We start from the raw sequence: 17,750 nt of genomic DNA, 5'->3' as shown, positions 1-17,750 counted from the left end.
CTTCAGCCTTGTCTTCACTTGACTTCACAATTTCTCCTAATTGCTGTTTCAGTGGCAACAGCACTAAAATGGACTGGCCACTGCTACTGCAGCTACCAAGTCATCTAAGATTGGCTTAGCTGCCTTTTCCAAACTTAGTCAGATTGGCCAAATTCAAGGTTGGGCAGAACCTAAGGTTAAACTAAAAATATTTTTAAAAGTCAAAATTTCAAATTGTATATGTTATATAGCATACTCCTCTTGAAACCTCTGCTATTTAGACTGTCACATAGAAGCAGGTTCGCTCACTTTTGAAAACTCAGCCCAGTGTCTTAAGAGATCTTGATTTCACAGTAACCTGAAAGACATTGGCTAAAGAAGGCCTAACCTCAAATGAATCAAAGCAACGATTCAGAGAACCAATATAACATTATTCAAAATGATAGTTTAATTTAATAATGCTTAAAAAAAAAAAAGTCAGCTAAAATACTTTGATTCCATTTCCACCCCATTGCTGTAAAAAAAAAAAAATATCCTTCCCATTAATTCCCAAAAGTCACACATGAAATAGTAACAGGGCTAGAAAAAGAATCCAATTCCTGCAACTAATTAGTCACTGCTCACAATATTTTCCTGTCTAAACCATTCCAACCAAAGACAGAAGAACTATCATCATTACCAACTTAAGATCTGGGTGAGCTTACTACAAGAGAAAAGCCAAAACCAGATGAAAGCAGCATTATGTCCCTTACCTGCCAAGAGGAATTGCAAAGTAGAAAACAGACAGCATAAGGGTCCTTGTGTTTTTGGTGAAAAGGTCTCCTATGATGGTTGGTGCAATAGTGGAGTAACTTGCTTCCCCGATGCCAACCAAACCTCGTGAGAGCACAAGAAGCCAGAAATACTGAGAAAAGAAATAAAACACGTTAGCAAGTCTCCCCTTGTATTTCTGAATTCAGGATGGACAACAGTGAAAGCTGCGCAAACAGGGAAACAGAAACCCAGGTGACTGGAAAGTGACCCCCTTGTTTGCATTTTTTTTTTAAACCGCAGACTCTTTTAATTTGTCTCTTGCTGGGGAGGAAAGAGACTATATTTTTTCTGAAGATTTATAGGCATGAAAGAAAAGTAGTAATAATACATGTTTACCCAGTGACACTCAAGAAGATGTTCTAAGGCAGGCAGAAGATCAGGCTGCAGCTCACTCCTGTTGAGCCCAAGCGCCAGCAGCGCGGCACTGACAGAGCAAGGTTTGGGGAGGTGGGTGAGGGGAACAAATCCCGCCCTGGGATCCAGAAAAAGCAATACCTGCTGAGCACAACCCCAACCTCCCCAGCACGCCAAGGGACAGGGTAAGACTGGTGAAATCCTAAAGGCTCTTCAAAGCTGTGAAAGAGTTGAACCTGCAATCCCTCAAACTCTGGTTTTTTTCCTTGATTAGAAGCTACTGAATAAGGGAAGGTTTTCAAAGGTGCTAAGCACCTATCTCACTCCACTTGCCTTGGAAAAAACCATAAATCTCCCCCTCACAGCAGGAAGGCAGAGTAAGCCACCACTGAAGACTTCTGAAAAACCTCAGGTTACAATCCGAGCTGAGATGTACACAGTTACACGGAGATAAGACTTGAGCTTTACTGAGAACCACAGGAACATCAGTGTGCTCAGTAAGTAGGACCACCTGAAGGTACCTCAGCAAGTAGCACCACCCCCGAAAGATTCAGAGCCACGCGAGGCAACGGCACGGGCTGAAAAGGCATTAAGCTGCCCAGAGAATTACGTGCCCTTCTGAGTAAAGGGCAATCCCACAGAACGAGGAGAGGGACTTCATGTTCAGCACAACACAGCCTAAAATGGACGAAAAGGAATTGTTCATCTAATAGAATTTTCTTCACAGCTCGTTTCCCTGTTTCAGCCAACACTTTCATAAACTGCAAGGACCTGATCTTCAAGCCGACCTCTTTCACTACACTTGCAGTTTTCTAGGTGCTGCTGTGTGAAGGCATAAGGCACAATACTTTGATGCCTAAATACCTGATACATGAGCACAATCAAGTTCTCAGACATCTAAGCAGCTTGAGCTGCACCCAGAAGTAATTGCAGGTGCAGAAATTAAACAGTCAATTGCAGAAAACTGTAAGCACAGGGAAATCTATTTCTACAAATGTAGCCTCTACAAATCCTCAATTTACTGTTATTATTATATAGATTATTTGTAAGAAGAACAGCAGGGATTATGATACGTCCTTAAACATGAAAGTGTTTTGAGAACAACGAGCGATTACTGATTCCGCTTCTACAGATGGGGAAAAGTTGAGTTACAGGGAAGTGACTGACTTTGTGCCCTACAGCAAAGCTAAGAGTACAGGGCTCTCATTCTCAAATGTGGAAAATGCCATGCAGACATCAAGCCACGTGCCTCAGTCCTAAATATATCCATCAGAGACAAAAATCTACCACTGACACGTTTTCATTGTTTTCCTCACTGCAATCCCCTGGTTGAAAAGAATTTCTTGAGGATTCCTATAGTCACACAAAACAAATACTTTTGTGCACTCTTCACTTCCTCTCATTTTGACGTAAATTCTGCATCAATACTATTTTCTGAGTGTATACAAGTTCCTTGTTTGCTGGCAGGGCGTTTGCAGTGCTGCTATCATTCATGTATCTCCCATAAGCTGCATATACGTAACAGACACGTGTGGGTGTATGCAGAAAGGGCAATACTGTGACTCAAGCAATTTAATTTATGCCAATTACCCAATGCTAAACTACTCCACTGCAGAAATATGCTGACAATAATTGGTGCACAGGTAACCAATGTATTTGGAATGAGCAACAGTATTTATGACATGCTGAATGACTTAGTCATGCAGAATTAGAAAGCAAGGGAACTGGAGGCTGATTTTGGTTTCTTAAGAGGTTCAGATCTGGATCACAGAGAGGGTGACAGGCAAAACAGTCATCTGCCAGACCTAGAATGAGTATGTAGACAGTGCTAGTTACACCTGTAGAATGACAAGTTTGCAAATGCACTGGATGTTCCTCAAATTTGAAATACCTACGTAAAAATGACACAAGTTTGAGCTCACCAGCCAGTATCACTCCCAGTGAATATACTGGACAGGAATTTCCTCCAAATAATGCTGTTATAAGATTCCTCTTACAATCCCTGCATAAAGCAGGAAAACTCTACAAAGATTTCCTATTGTGGTGAAGAGTGACTCGGTTCCATCAACACCATTGAATCAGAGTCCCAATACAATGAAATCATCTGCAACAAGTAACATGTTCATTCTCCTCCCCCAGTTCCTCCTTGAAGCCTCCTCCTGGGCTCATCCCATGCTTACACACTCCAAATATCTGTTTCATATTTAAACTATGTTCTCTGAAGCAGCAGTATCCAAATTTAAGTCATGAGATTCTGACTTCAGTTGACAATAAAAGCAGTCTTATAAAAGCATGATCTACGTAAAGACATGAATGGTATTGCCCTTCTGAGATGATATATTCAAGACTACAGACAATGCAGCTATTTAGGTGTAACACCTAGGCAAAATATACAAAGTCTAAAACAATATTAGGGAATTATTTATAATCAGTTCTATCTTGTGCCTGGTTTTAGAGCTTTATATCTAGGATTAAAGAGCTAATGCCTCTTCTTATCCCGCTGAAAGATCTCTTCTGGATCTTTGGCTAGCATGCATCCTATTGGAACCTATATAACAAAATGATGCAGTAATTTGTTACGTTAAGCTAGAACCCCCAATCTTCCATCTCTAATCAGTCAGTCAAAACTTAAGTTTTTATCATCTCTGAAGAGGGACAGCTGGGTAGCTCCTCAAGACAAAAAGTTGTCCTTTCAGAGAGGGGCCTAATCTTTTCATTTTTCATATAGGAAGAAAAAATACAAACAACAAAACAACTCCAAAATTCTTACGCTGCTACTCATTTGGACCACAGACATACCATGAACCACTCAGAAACTGGTCCCAAAACCACTATGTGCAATACAGACAACTGCTATTTTACGTGTGCGTATATTTATATACAAATACACCCATATGCACATCTCTCTCTCCCTCTGAGTGTATGCAAACACGACAACCAACATAAGCAAATGGGAAAGTCAGATATTACCCATGCAGAGGAAGCACCGTTCTCCCCCACAGCTGTAGCAGGACACTTCTACGTTTCCTCTGCACTAGATTTTCCCCCCAAATGCTTTTTTTCTCTCTCTCCTACCTCAGAATTCTTAGTGGTTTAGTGAGACAAAAAAGGCTGACACCAGCCAAATTCTTCTCTAAATTATCTACGCTTAAAAGCAGTACAGGCAGCTAAGACTTTTAACTGAATTTCACTGTTCCCCAAGCAGAAATTGATATATATTAAAGCAGCTTATTCCTTTCTACGTTACTTTGGAGCTCTTCTGGAATTTGTGCATCTGTGCAAATAGTTCTCACTCTGGCAGGAAAATTGAAAACATCTCAGTCAGCTTTCAGCACCTGAGCTTATTCCTTTTCCATAGATTAAGCCCAGCAACCTCAATACTTCAGTGTCTTTTTCTCTGGGTCAGTGCTTGCGACTAAAGTTTTTTGAAACAAAGAGCTATTACAGCAGGCAATTTATTTATGTCTTTAATTTTTGGTTAGCAGTCGTGTCAGAGATGTCTGCACCTCCATGAGAGCTGCCAACATCTCCTGGTTTGTAGAAATGCAGCGGTTTTCTTCGAATGACCTTGTGGCAGAAATCCCCCTCCCTGCCACTGCTTCAGCCTAAACTGCTACAGAGGGGCTGACGAGACACAAGCCAGGGAAGATTCCAGTATACGATAAACCATCAACATATGGAAAAGAATGGTGGCTGACAGAGACCCAGAACTGCCACAGTCTTCCTGGGAATTTCCCTTCACGAGATGCCATCACCAGAAACTAGCGCACAGAGAAAGCTCATACACGCCTGCGTGAGGTGGAAAAGGTCAATGGACCTGCTCTCCTCTTCCCATCTCTTAACTCCATGGAAGGGAAAATACGCCCTAGTTCTAAAGCTGAACACTTTACTACTTTGTAATTTGAAGACTAACCAACCCAAACAAAAAAAACCCCAATCCTGCAAAATAGGTATGAGTTTTGGAAGGGATACAAATCCTTATGCCTTAGGGAATGCACTGATCACTAATAGGAATGCACAACCTACTAGTTTCTAAATTTCTTAACCTATCAGCAAACCGAAGGCAACAGCAGCGATAGATCACAGGGACAGATGGACCTGCTCTGATTGCTGTTACCAATGACACTATCCCGCTAGAAGCTATAGGCCTGACACAATCCTTTCAGAATCTTCATCTGAAAAAAGCCTTCATGATTTGAGTTAAATATTTACAATATGCCAAAAGATAGTTCATGTATTTTCTCTGCAAAGTATGACATGGTTTATATTCACGTTTTCATACTGGCTTTACTCTCAATCTCATGCACACATAAATGTTTGATGGCCTAGGACACGTGACTAGCTTTAATCGTGTTTGGACAAACCTCCTAATTATACATTTATCCTAGTTGTATAGGCCATTGAGTGAGTAATACATGTTTTAATAGGTCTAATTACAGCTTTAACTTCTTTCTCTTTTTTTAATTAGTTAACAAAAGGAATTAAGCCACAGTTCTCTGAAAGATTAGCTGTCAGTGATAAACCTATAATCTGCCAAATACGTGTACAACTCTGAACCACCAGATTTACTGTCTAAAGAATCATATGATCCTTAAGCTTCGGTTATTATTTGCATGTGAATATGGAGTAGCTTGTAAGGGTCTCACAAAACAAGCTGAATACATGCTTCTTTCTGATTAGGGACACACGGACCGATGAGATCACACAGATATAGCTAACCTAGTACAAATTACTAGTATGGACGCACAGCACCAGTGCAAACCGTGTTTTGAACTCACGTTGCTGGTCTAAAAGAAGGACATTTTATACAGCTACAGCACCTGCACCTGCACCCTTTCCTATATGAGGATATTGAGTTAACCTCCTACGGTTTCTACATTTAGCTTCTGTAAAAGAGGGCTCAGCACCATGAAATTCCATATTTGAACTGCTGAGGTTTGCCGTATTTTCCTTCTTTTATTATGTACACATTATGCAGCAAACAAGGATATAGAATCAGGGTTTGCATCCTTGGAAAGAAGATGTGCATAAGGAAAACCATCCATGCCACCAGGCAGCTAGGATTGCCACACAGAACCTAAAATATACGTGTGTGGAATGACAATAAACTAAGGAGAAAGCATCGGGATTGATTTAATTTCCCTGAGTTTCTAGAGCAAACTCAGCTGAACTGTACTGCAGTTACACTCTTGAATTTCTACAGCTGGCAGGGTCTTGCACTGACAACATCCAGGGTACCACAGCAGTCACAAGTGATCAGTTAGATCTACTGAAGATAGATAAATCTGATATACTGCAGGAGTCAGCAGACCAAAGTAAAACCCACAGGGCTCAAATGTATGTTCAAGGGCTGCACAACAGTGGTCCCTTTTGACAGCTACACTCCTGTGCAACCATTTGCCCTTCCCCAGCAGAACCTGTATTTTCTGGCCAGGCAAACACCACTTCCTCTTGCACTCCATTAAGTTTTCCCAACCGTATCAGTACGTTGCAGGGATCTAAGTGGTTAGAGATGACACACCGCATCCTTCACCACAGGTACGGCAAAGATGTACCATTAACCATGATGCAAACCAAACCAGGAACACGAGTATCGGTATTGTGACTAAGAGCATTGGCTCCTGTAAACTCACAGTTCAAATTCCAGCTCATTAGCTGAGAGTCACTAGAAGAGCTGAGCAATGGAATGACATTACAAATGAAGGCGGCATATTTGCTAAACACTAAACACTCCATTTCTCTTAGCCCTCCCAGTAATGATGGGGTCACCTTTAAGAACCTGAAAGTTTCCAAGTCAAACAGGGACACTGACATATCATGAAAGACAAGATGACATTAAATGATGATGTTCATGTTTTAAATTCCATTCTGTGTCTGGATGGATGACAAAGGCTACAGCAGAATAGATAAGCCTAAATACATCTTCCACCTCTGTGCACCCCTAAAGCTTTACAAATTTTGAATATGCATAACCAAGGCATCTGGCTTCCACTGGTGGATACAAGTCCTGGGTCCACACATTTGTTAGGAATGGTGTGTCAAATCTAGATACGGACCACAAAGTCACACGCCCCACCTTCTCAAACGTGAATGGTTCTAACTCTCCTTTAATAAAAGGAGAATAAATATTGTAAAGAGCTAGAGAGGGGTTACATATTTAGTACTGGTGAATTGTTCCGTGCCAATCCTGAAGAAGATGACTTCCTGTCAAGTCCAGCCCAGACTTTTAAGTAACTGAATATTCATGCCAAATTTTGGGCTTTTGGTATCTTACAGTTTGGGAGATCTTTGCGCGGGAACAAAGGAAGAGGAGTATCTACCTTTATCTACAAGTAATCTTAATTAATCCCTCATGGGGACTGCCAGCAGAGAGACCAAAATACAAAATAACATGGGGACAGAACTGTTTACTGTGATGTTTTGTTGGTCGGTACTTTCTCCCCCTTTAATAGGTTGGGTAAGCATTATTTTCAGGATTTCCCTCAAACAAAAGGAGTTGATTATGTTTAATCTCCGGGTGGCATATCTATCTAAGCAACTAGCCAGAGTACATGCTTGTATGGAGTCTGGTTGGCGACAGGTTGATGAGTTATCAGCTCTGATTCAATGCTGTGAGCTATCAGTATTTTATCTGTTTTCTGTAGAGATACAAGTGCACTTAGACGTTCAGGCTACAGTTACCTGTCTGATAAATGTAACTATAAACCACTCTTCTTACCTCCAACAAGATGTTTTTCCCTTATCAGACCTGAGTCATGCTGGCAGAGTAGCCTGGGGGAGATTCACTGCAGTTGCTGGTTCTTTTGCCATTTGGCCCATCGCAGAGAGGTGATTGGGTTTAGACTCCTCTTTTCTTCCCTCATTGTGCGTGTCATCACTTACCCATAACTACTTTTCACCTCCCATCTCTTTACAATCACAAGTGCCTTTTAAGTCCCTAGTGCACACAGCATTTCCCGTAACTTCTGTCACCACTGGATTTAAGTTCTACAGTTTCCCCCTTTCAGATTGAACTCTTGATGCCAAGCCCATTTCATCACCATTTTCACACTGCTCTTCTCCTTTGCATGCACATCACAGAATCAGGGAATAGTTGAGATTGGAAGGGACCTCTGGAGACAGTCTAGTCCAAGCCCCCTGCTCAAAGTGGGGTCAACTACAACAGGTTGCCCAAGACCATGTTCAGTTCAGTTTTGAGTATCTCCAAGGATGGAGAAGCCACAATCTCACTGGACAACCAGTTCCAGAGTTTGACCATCCTCTCAGTAAAAATGTTTTTCCTTAAGTTTTAAATGGAATTTCCTGTATTTTAGTTTGTGCCCATTGCCTCATCTTCTCATTGGGCACCACTGAGAAGAGCCTGGCTCCCATCTTTACTGCCTCCTATCAGGTATTGATACACGCTGAAGCAGCACTACAGGCTCTCTAGGGATAGAAGCCCAGTTCTAGAGTGAGGATGCCACTTTAGCAAAGGTAAGCTATTCAAAGTCTCAGTTAAATCCATATGGCAGACGCCACCTCATCTACTGTGTCTCTGCTGCATTCACCCTAAACAGGTTTTTCTTCACTTTATTTCCCCGAAGCCTGCTTGGGCACGGGAAGTATACTAGTTTAAATATTTGTGTCCAGTGAAGGATGCTTCTCTTACCCAAAGGTCTTCCCCTGAACTCTGAGGGGCAGGTCACTAACATTGAAGTGAAAATGCTCTGGGCCTTCCTTCAAGTATTCACACATTTTATTCACACATTCACATTCGTTTTATTCACACATGCTTATTATATGCTGGGTAGAGGTTATAAGCATGTTACAGATGAGATCAGTACACCATGTCAAGATTTAATAGCAAGCTACTGAGTTATTGAATTCTTAGTACACCTGATTAATCATTTGCTCAAGGGTCAATACATAAACTCTTTGCAATTAGGACGGACTTATACTATAGTTTCTAAAGCAGTTCTGATTCTTCCACAGCATCCACCTACACTATGTCAAACACTTCAAGACTTCATCTCATTTTGGATGCATTAAGTGTCCTACCAATTCTCAGCTCTAAGCATCTCACCTTTGAACAATTCCCTTTTGGGAAAATTCAGCTGGTTCAGAGACCCACAAGGAGAAGAGAGACTACAGCAAGCAGAAAGAGAACAAAACACATATTTAAATATAGAAATGAGCAAGGGAGATGAAGCAAAGTCCACTCACCTTTCCTTTGATTGTCTCTAGTATTTGCTAATGGCTTTAGTTCTCCCAGGTGACCTGTTCAGGCACACTTAATTGAATGTGGAAAGTTTTATTTGGAAATGTACCTGAGATTCTGGCTGATTAAAGTGTCCTCATTTTATGAGATTTATATTATTATTTAGTATGTAAAAATAACCAATAAAGACTGTAAGATATTCCTTTTTCACTCATCACACCCTTCAATCAGCAACTAAAGCGTTTAACAACTGCATACCTACAGATAGGCTCTAAAGTAAAGCACCTAATTAAGCACTCTGGAGAAAAAACAAAAACACCCTGGAAATAGCAAGACTCCCACAGCGCTTCCCAGAGTCAGCAGGGAGCTGCTGTGTGCTTCACAGGTACAAAAATCAGAGCCAAGATTTTCTTAGCTGCTTGCAAATTTTGAATGTGAAATTCCCTTTCAACATTAAAATTGCAGCATCTGCAATCCAAATTCCCATCACTGCCCTCCGTTCAAACCTGTGGCAGTCCTTTGAGACTCTTCTATCACTTTTCAGTAATTTTTGCATAGCATCAAAAAAAAAAAGGAAAAAAAAAAAAAAAAAGAAAGCCCAATTCCCATTCTCCATCCAATTAGGTCATGTAATTATAAGACTGGGTGATGAAGCAGCACCACCAGGTCCCGACATTAGCCTCAGTTAAGACAAAGCAGCATTTCAGCTTACTAATTGAAGGGCTTTTCATCTGATTGACCTGCCTGTGGTAAAAATATTACATGACACTAAAACGGTGGGATTTATGTTCTTCTCAATTTAGTCTCTTGGTCATTAATATTGCATTAATGACAGTGATCTGGAATGTAATTGGAAGGAATGTAACAGATTAGCTTGCTTATTCACCAGAACACCATCCGGCGGAGTGCTATGTGCATAGCTACTTATAAAAGAGACCTTAAAGAAAAAGGTTGATGTTTTCAAATAAATCATAGGGATCATAAAGAGCCCCATGTTACCAGTGCCTGCTAGAACATTGAGTTAAAGCACTTCTTTTCATCCTTGTGGCTCTGGTGGAAGACACAGAGCAGTCCCTAGCATTTCACATGGCTGAAATAGTGGTCATTTATCCGTGTTACAAAACCATTACATGCAGCTCAGCCAGAATGTATCTTCTAAAACTGTTCCCCTGAGAACCTTAATAGTTCTGGGTCGGAAGCAAACTGTTGCTTTTTGTTCCAGATCTGTCAGGTGGGACACACTTATCAGCACTTGCAACAAATATCTCTAGCATTAGGTAGTATCACTATTCCCTTCCTGAGACGTGCAAAGACAATCATAACATAATCACAAAAATAGGGATTGGGAGAACTACAACATATTTTTGCAACTGTGGAAACAATGCAAAGTTCTTGACACACAGAAGTTTTCACATACTAATAGCTGGAATATGACCTGGCATACGTGAAACTAAATATTCACAGGCAGTAACAGGCTGCTGTGTTCCAGCCACAGATGAGTCACAAGCGAAGACTGAATCCAAGCAACCCAGCTATAAACAGATACCAGATTTTTTAGAACAAATAGTTACAGGCACTGATACGTAACACTAACAACATCTCCACCTTCAATGACGTCTATAGGAACGTGTGAAATCTAACCACATCAACGCGACAGGCTGTCTTGGCTCAACCACTCTTTAGTTTGGACCAATTCTTAAACTGAAATTTAGTCAGGTCTCACTCTTGGAGAGCACAACCCCATGTTCCAATCCCTGAAACTATGATTTCTCAGCACACTTTGAAAAAAGCATCAGCCAACTGACTGAGACAGCCAGGTGTGAATGTTTTGCCCTAACTATAGGCATTTTCAAGGGTAGAACAAGTTTTGAGAGTCCATGAAGGACACATTTTAATGGAACGCCTCAAGGTTTAAATGAAATTACCACAAACAAAGTTATAGTCCCAGCAACTTTACCTATACTGTTGGTTCCGCTGATTCTTTGCATATTTTACTCTGCATATGCTAAAAATTTAAGTACACCAGCAGGTCAGACCTTTTAGGTAACTTTGCTGAAAAACCATGCAAATAATTCCAAACTCTGAAATTTTTTCTTCCTGCTTTCTGTTTTTCACACTTCTCTGGCTTGCTGACTCAATCAAGATCCAGAAGCACCCAAGTACTGTGAGAAAGGCTGACCTTGCAGTATGTTTGGCCTACATCTGAGAAATGTCTCATTTTTAACATCAGATTTCCAGAGAGAAACTGATGCATCTACCAATTCCTCGTACCTAGCAGCAGCTTCTTATTCATGATCTTCTTTGAACAGTTGTTATATTGCTAGTTGAAGCGTTATTAATTGGCAAGGTTTTGTCATGCTGTAGCTTCATTTCATTCTCTACAGCCAGCCTATTTGACAAAACGACAATCCTATTTAACTATATTAAATGCATTTGCATGTTTTGTCACTATCTCCTCATGAGATTTCGTCAATTGTGTTTTCAGACATGATGATCAGCACCATTCCCAGGGATTTCCAGCTCAAAATCTATTACATGGGTTTGAGATTAGTACTCTAATTCAATGTTATCTGAATTGCAAATGCAGCGTTTTGTGTAGCATGTGAACTTTATGCATTTAAAAGAAATGTCAACACTTCAAAAGACTAATTTAGCACCTGGTACTATAAGACGTTTCACATCTTCACACTATTTGCACATTACTCAGAACACAATGGTCTTTTTTTTCAGCCTTTATGCATGACCCAGGAGGCCACAGATCCTGTGCGCCATTGAAGAAGCACTTACACTTCCTATAGAATGACTGACGCTTTCGTATCAGCAGGCAACCAAGAGCTCAACCAAAGAAAGGCTCAAATCCATACTTCTGCATCTGAACACAAGCCAAAGAGGCTGAATAACACTCTCCCTCTCTCCTGCATCCTGTTTTTCAGGACAATATGCACAACGTTCAAGAACCACCAAGGCCCTGCTAATACAAAGTTCAGATTTGTTTGCAGGCCTCCTAATGAGCCTAAAACTGGGTTGAATTAATTGTTTTCTTTGTCTGTGAGGCATCGTTAACCAAACTCTCCTGAAGCATCATGCTTCTTTCCAAGTCATAAGCCTCAAGCACACAAGCCATAAGCTGCCTCATTTACATCCATGTCAAGTACATGTCAGCTTACATCTTTAAACAAACAGTAACATTTCTCCAGACCCATATTTGAACACCCCAGTGAAGCATGAAGGGACGTGTTCTACCCCACCAACTTGGCATCCTCTCAATACCCTCAACTACACAATTATCTGGGAAGCTTATTTCCAAAGGAACAGGATCACATGGTGCCATCCAGACACTGCAGCAGTGACTTGCTTCGCCTTCCGAACTCGTCTGACCAAGCCAGACTTCCCCACTGCTGAAGCACAGCATGCAACAGCGGAGCACTGCACGGGAACGGCTTGTGTTCCTCAGGTCACAACCACTACTGCAAGGATCACGTTAAGCTGATAGGAAATTTTGTAATTCCTTACTCTATATTTTAACATGTCCTTGGAAACTTACATGCAGCACTGCTTTTTTTTTGACTTTTTTTTTTTTTTAATTCTTTTTTCCCCCCCCAGCTGGTTCAGTCTGCCTATTTAAGGAGAACTCCCCCTTTCTTCCATTCCTGGGATGTTTCAAATAAGGCTGAGCTTAAGATGCTGTAATAATTATTTATAAAGCATAATACTAAGGCATTATAGAGACTTCCAATAAGACAGGGTTGAAGCAGCAAGACATCCTTTTTGTGTTCTATCAGCATGCTCCGGGGTTAGGCCTCTGCTGCAGCATGACAAGCAGAATATACATTTTAATAGACAACACAAGAAGAAGGAATGCTTCCAAGACACACACAGCCTGGCAATGAAATAAATATGCCTCCTTCCCTCTGCATCCTCAGCAAATAACTGACTCAGGTGAGATTTCTTGCTCAGGCACAATAAAAGCAGGACAGGTAGGATGATAGTTACAGGCAGGCATTGCTTCCAAACCATCCATTAACTGACACAGTGGCTGAACTTTCCTACTCTTCAACCTAGAGACTGTAAATTCAGGTTTCTGCATAAAAATGAGACAAAGCTGTAAAGGTCTTTGGCCTGTAAAGATCTTTCATGCCGGCACCACAGTCCCCAGCTGTAGTCTCCAGGTATTTTCATGATCCAATGAAACAGCATCAAATGTAAGCATATTGATTTAAAGAGATGTAGGGTCTGACTCAGTTCCCACAGAGACACACAAAAGGTTCCCACAGACTTCCAAAGGAGGAGCTGAATCAGAACCACAATCACAGACTCTGTGATAATGATTTCAACATCTTCCAGTTGATAACCAACGGTTCTCTAAAAAAGAGAGTAGGCAATCACAGGGAGCCCTCACTGAGACCCACTGCAAATTAATATTAAGCCTCGAGCCTATTTCTTGATACTCTCCCAGCACAAACCTCTGTCCACCTGCTCTAGAAAATGCCTGAGCTCTGAGGAGCAGTTCTGACATTTCAGTGCAAATCGCTGTCGTCATTTCAATGAACTGGCAACAGAAGCCTGTGCAGCAGCGTGCAGCAGTTCAGGTGAGTTATGACACTCAGCAGTAGACACATCTCTTCTTCCTTCAGCATCCAACGTTTGATTCAGATATTGCATGATTTCAGACCAATTAATGACCCAGAAGTCGGCAGCAGAGGGCAGGAGGCACACTTATGAACATACCAGCACACGATGGGGTGATTTGAGAGGTTTGAACAGGACGTGGTGCCAAACTGTCCCTGCCTGGGGAAGGTGGGACTTGGGGGGTGTCATCTTGATTGCTCAGCAGAACTGATCCCGTTCCAGACACACTGCAATAGGAAATGCTACCTATGATAGAAATACTCCTTATGATAGTTTCTTTAAGTTCATTTTTCTCATCACACAAATAAGCTTTCCGAACAAGCTTTGGAGCTATACTCTCTCCTGGCAGCCACCACCAGCTGTGTTTTCAATAACTCTTTCCAAATGCTTTACAGATACATAGATTCAGATACTGGAGAGAAAAAAACAACACTCCGAGCAGAAAATACACCACTTCAATCTCTGATAACACCTATGAAAAGCCTCCTCCTCTCATAGATTGGCTTTTTGGGGCTGATGCTCTGAGAACACCCTAACCTGTTTTTCATTTATAGTTTCCCTTGGAAGAGGGACAGGTAGAAAGGGACAAGGTAGGAATATTAAGCAGCTAGGAGACAAACACATGACAGTAATTCTGCACTCTATTTCAGCAAGCTGCAACTATTTCATCTATACAAATCTTCTCCCATCTCTTCTGTTCTAGGTCAGCAAAATCTGAGGGAACAATGAGGACCCACGATTCAAGAATTTAAATCATTATGCTTGTCTGTGCAAGAGAAGATGTTGCTCTTACATGAAAAGAGTTTCCCATACAGTATTTGGTATCAGCTGAAGACGCTAGCAGACTTGACAGATGCGCAGAATACCTTAAGACCAGCTCTGCCAATGCTTCATTATTGAAGGAATAAGCAATAGATTATTCTTTTCTTACAGTACACCTCACATAATCCATATTAAAAAAAATGCAAGGTAGTAAAACGTGTAAGAGTGCTGTGAATAGCACTGGGAAGGAGCAGCAGGTGCCTTCTTGCTGGAGAGGAGTCAAAGAAATGGTGCCTTTCAATTCCCATAGAAACTCTCATACTTTCCTGTCCAGGGAGCATGGATTTTATTATGTCTTGATGTAGTTGTAGCTAGAGCTGGAGAGTCAAGTAACCATGAAAACACAAAGGAAGTTTCTCACAGCAGAACTGCTGCAGGCACCCGACAATTTCTCCATCCCAAGAGCTGCAGCTCTTAAAGTTACCCTTGGTGGGGTAACTCCATCTCCAGCAGCCATGTGGCTGTGCGTACATATAACCAGACCTGAGGTAGGTTCATCTCTTCTCCCGACAGGCAATGCCATCACCAGCACACTGCAGTGCAAGTAAGCCTTTGCATAGCAGGCTGCTGGGAGGGGGAGCAGGTCTGAATGGGGCTGTGGGAATTACCTTTCTTCAAACCATCTGTTTTCAGGCATACAGGAGAGGGAAAGTGAGGCAGAATCAGTCCGTAAAGAATTTCACTCTGCAGTGTAAAGCAGATGATGAGAACCCCTATCCTTTCCCTCCCTTCTGGGACTTCAGAGACACCTCGCTCCAGCACAGCATCCTTCCTCACCCCGCACCCACTGATCCCCAGCCCCCCAGCGCAGCAGCTCTCCTGTGGGGAGGAGGGAGCCCTGATAGCAGGGGAGAAGAAGAGATGTATAGATTGTCATTTCTCATCTTAACAGAGCGGAGGCAAAGCAGGAGCAGGTTACAGCTGCCAGGTAGTGCAGCGGGGCCCTAGCCCAGCATTACACGTAGGGCCATAATAGTAGCACTTAGTAATGTGAGCGCTGACACTGCTGGCAGCTGGAGTAGCCACGCTACTGTAGTATATTACCCACCCTAACCTCTTCCTTTGCGATAAGAGAGTATGCAGTGGACTATATTTTTCCTCAGCAGCCTAGCAAAAGGGCAAGCGTGCAGAAATCCAAATATCAATAGCATATGCTCATCTGTCGGGTTCCAGTACCACATTAAAGGCTGGCAAAATACACCAGAGCCAACTAACAGCCTTTGTCCATGAACACTCCGTGTCAGTTCCAGCACCGATCTCTGTAACAGCCTCATGAACCGTCAGGAACTGCATGTGAGGGATGTATGTGCAGCAGACTTCACAAAGTTGCTTGGGAGAATCTTCATTTGCCTTCTTTCTAACAGAGAGTTCTGCTCAAAAATAATAGGATGGAACAGTGGGATATAAACATTCCAGTAATTCATGGTGACTTCAAAGATAACACTCAATACCCTTCTTACATACAAAACGATGGCTTGGGGCTTTTAGTTTTGTTTGTTTCTGTTTTTCAAACAGTGGATTTATCTTACACAGTGGAAGCAAAGAAACAGAAGCTGTATGTTCTATAATACAACTCCTGCCAGAGCACGTAAGACTGAAGGCTTTATTTTGTTTTTTCTTGGAGTGAATCATCATGTGGAGGGGATGGGGTTGGTTTATGTTTACAGTTTTTAAAATTAACCCAGCTAACCATTTGTTCCATACTGCACATAATTTGTTGCTTCTCTTTCAGCACTCCTTGAAAGACAAGCTTTGGAAATAAATATACATCTGGCAAGTCTGAAAGACAGGACTTTAGCAAGCACTGCAGGCTAACTGGAATTCCACAGTGGACTATTTGCTTTCTCTTTCAGAGATAAATCAAAAGGAGAGGAAAAGAAAAAAAACACTAGCAGAAACACCTATCCAGATTAACTTGCAGTGGGAGCAAAAAGGTTTTATCATGTTAGCTATATCAACATTCAAACAGAAATATTTACCAAGAACTGGAGGATTCAAAAGCACGTTCCTGGTCTACCTTGTTAATTCTTTGCTTTTCCATTTCCAAACTTTCCACCATCTGCAGCTCTGATGTCTCCCAGCAAACCCACATTACCACAGCCTGGTCTGGTTGATTATTAGGTACTGTTGGTCTCCCAGCCTAGTGGAGCCAAACTACTTAGCAAAATACTTCGCTCATCTGTAAAACAGCATCCCTTTTACACAGAAAATGCTTTATTCAAGATATTTACATGGGAAAAAGCAGTATTTCACAAGACTGGAGAACAGTCTGCAACTTTCCACCTCCAAGCTCTTTCTTGCTTTAAGAAACTGGTGTCTGCCCACGAGGGAGAGGGGTCCTGATTCTCAGAAGTTTGTGCTAAGAGGGGTAGGAAGGTTAGCACCAAAAGCAAGGTTTCATCTACAACAAATTTCTGGCCAAAGTAGTCAGCTGTAAGAACTATTATTATGACTAATGGATGTGGATATCCAAGCAGCCAGAAACAAACTCCCAGCACGTGGCCTGATCACTCCTGATAACCAAGTTGCTTCACGTGAAACTGTTCAGAGAGAGAGAAATGGTGCAATTGGGACTACAGACTCTTTCCAATGACATCCTGGAATATAAACCAGCTCAACCTGATCAGCCACAACACAGGCAATCAGGCACCGTGCTCATCAAAATGCTATCTAGAGAAAAAACTGATTACTTATTAAATCAGAGTTTATATTGATATGGAGGGAGACAGATACATATTTAGCTTTTTATGTGGATGGAAATGCATCTTGGTAAAGAAACTCCATGAAGTTTGTGTTCTCAGTGCTTTTCTCTGTGATATGACCCTATACTGCACAGCAGCTCACTTATTTTTTGCGGATTTATTATGGAGCATGAACCAACAACCAGAAAGTGTTTTCTCCAAATGCTTGCCAAAAGCCAAAACAACACAAGAAAGGGTTTTGCAGGTGAAAGTAC

General features: G+C 41.6%; 1 protein-coding gene across 1 annotated transcript in view; it reads right to left on the bottom strand.

The window, feature by feature from the left end:
- LOC142090687 (sphingosine-1-phosphate transporter SPNS2-like) overlaps positions 1 to 17,750 on the bottom strand; it is a 128,854-nt gene that overhangs the window by 42,783 nt on the left and 68,321 nt on the right. Inside the window, exon 4 of the mRNA XM_075168986.1 lies at positions 732 to 883. Within this exon, the coding sequence (XP_075025087.1) occupies positions 732 to 883 (152 nt within the window). The remainder of the gene's footprint in view (positions 1 to 731; positions 884 to 17,750) is intronic.

Source organism: Calonectris borealis, chromosome 19 (assembly GCF_964195595.1).
Source record: "Calonectris borealis chromosome 19, bCalBor7.hap1.2, whole genome shotgun sequence".
NCBI lineage: Eukaryota > Metazoa > Chordata > Aves > Procellariiformes > Procellariidae > Calonectris > Calonectris borealis.
The sequence above is the reverse complement of the archived record's forward strand: the minus strand, read 5'-3'. Positions and strand labels throughout refer to the sequence as shown.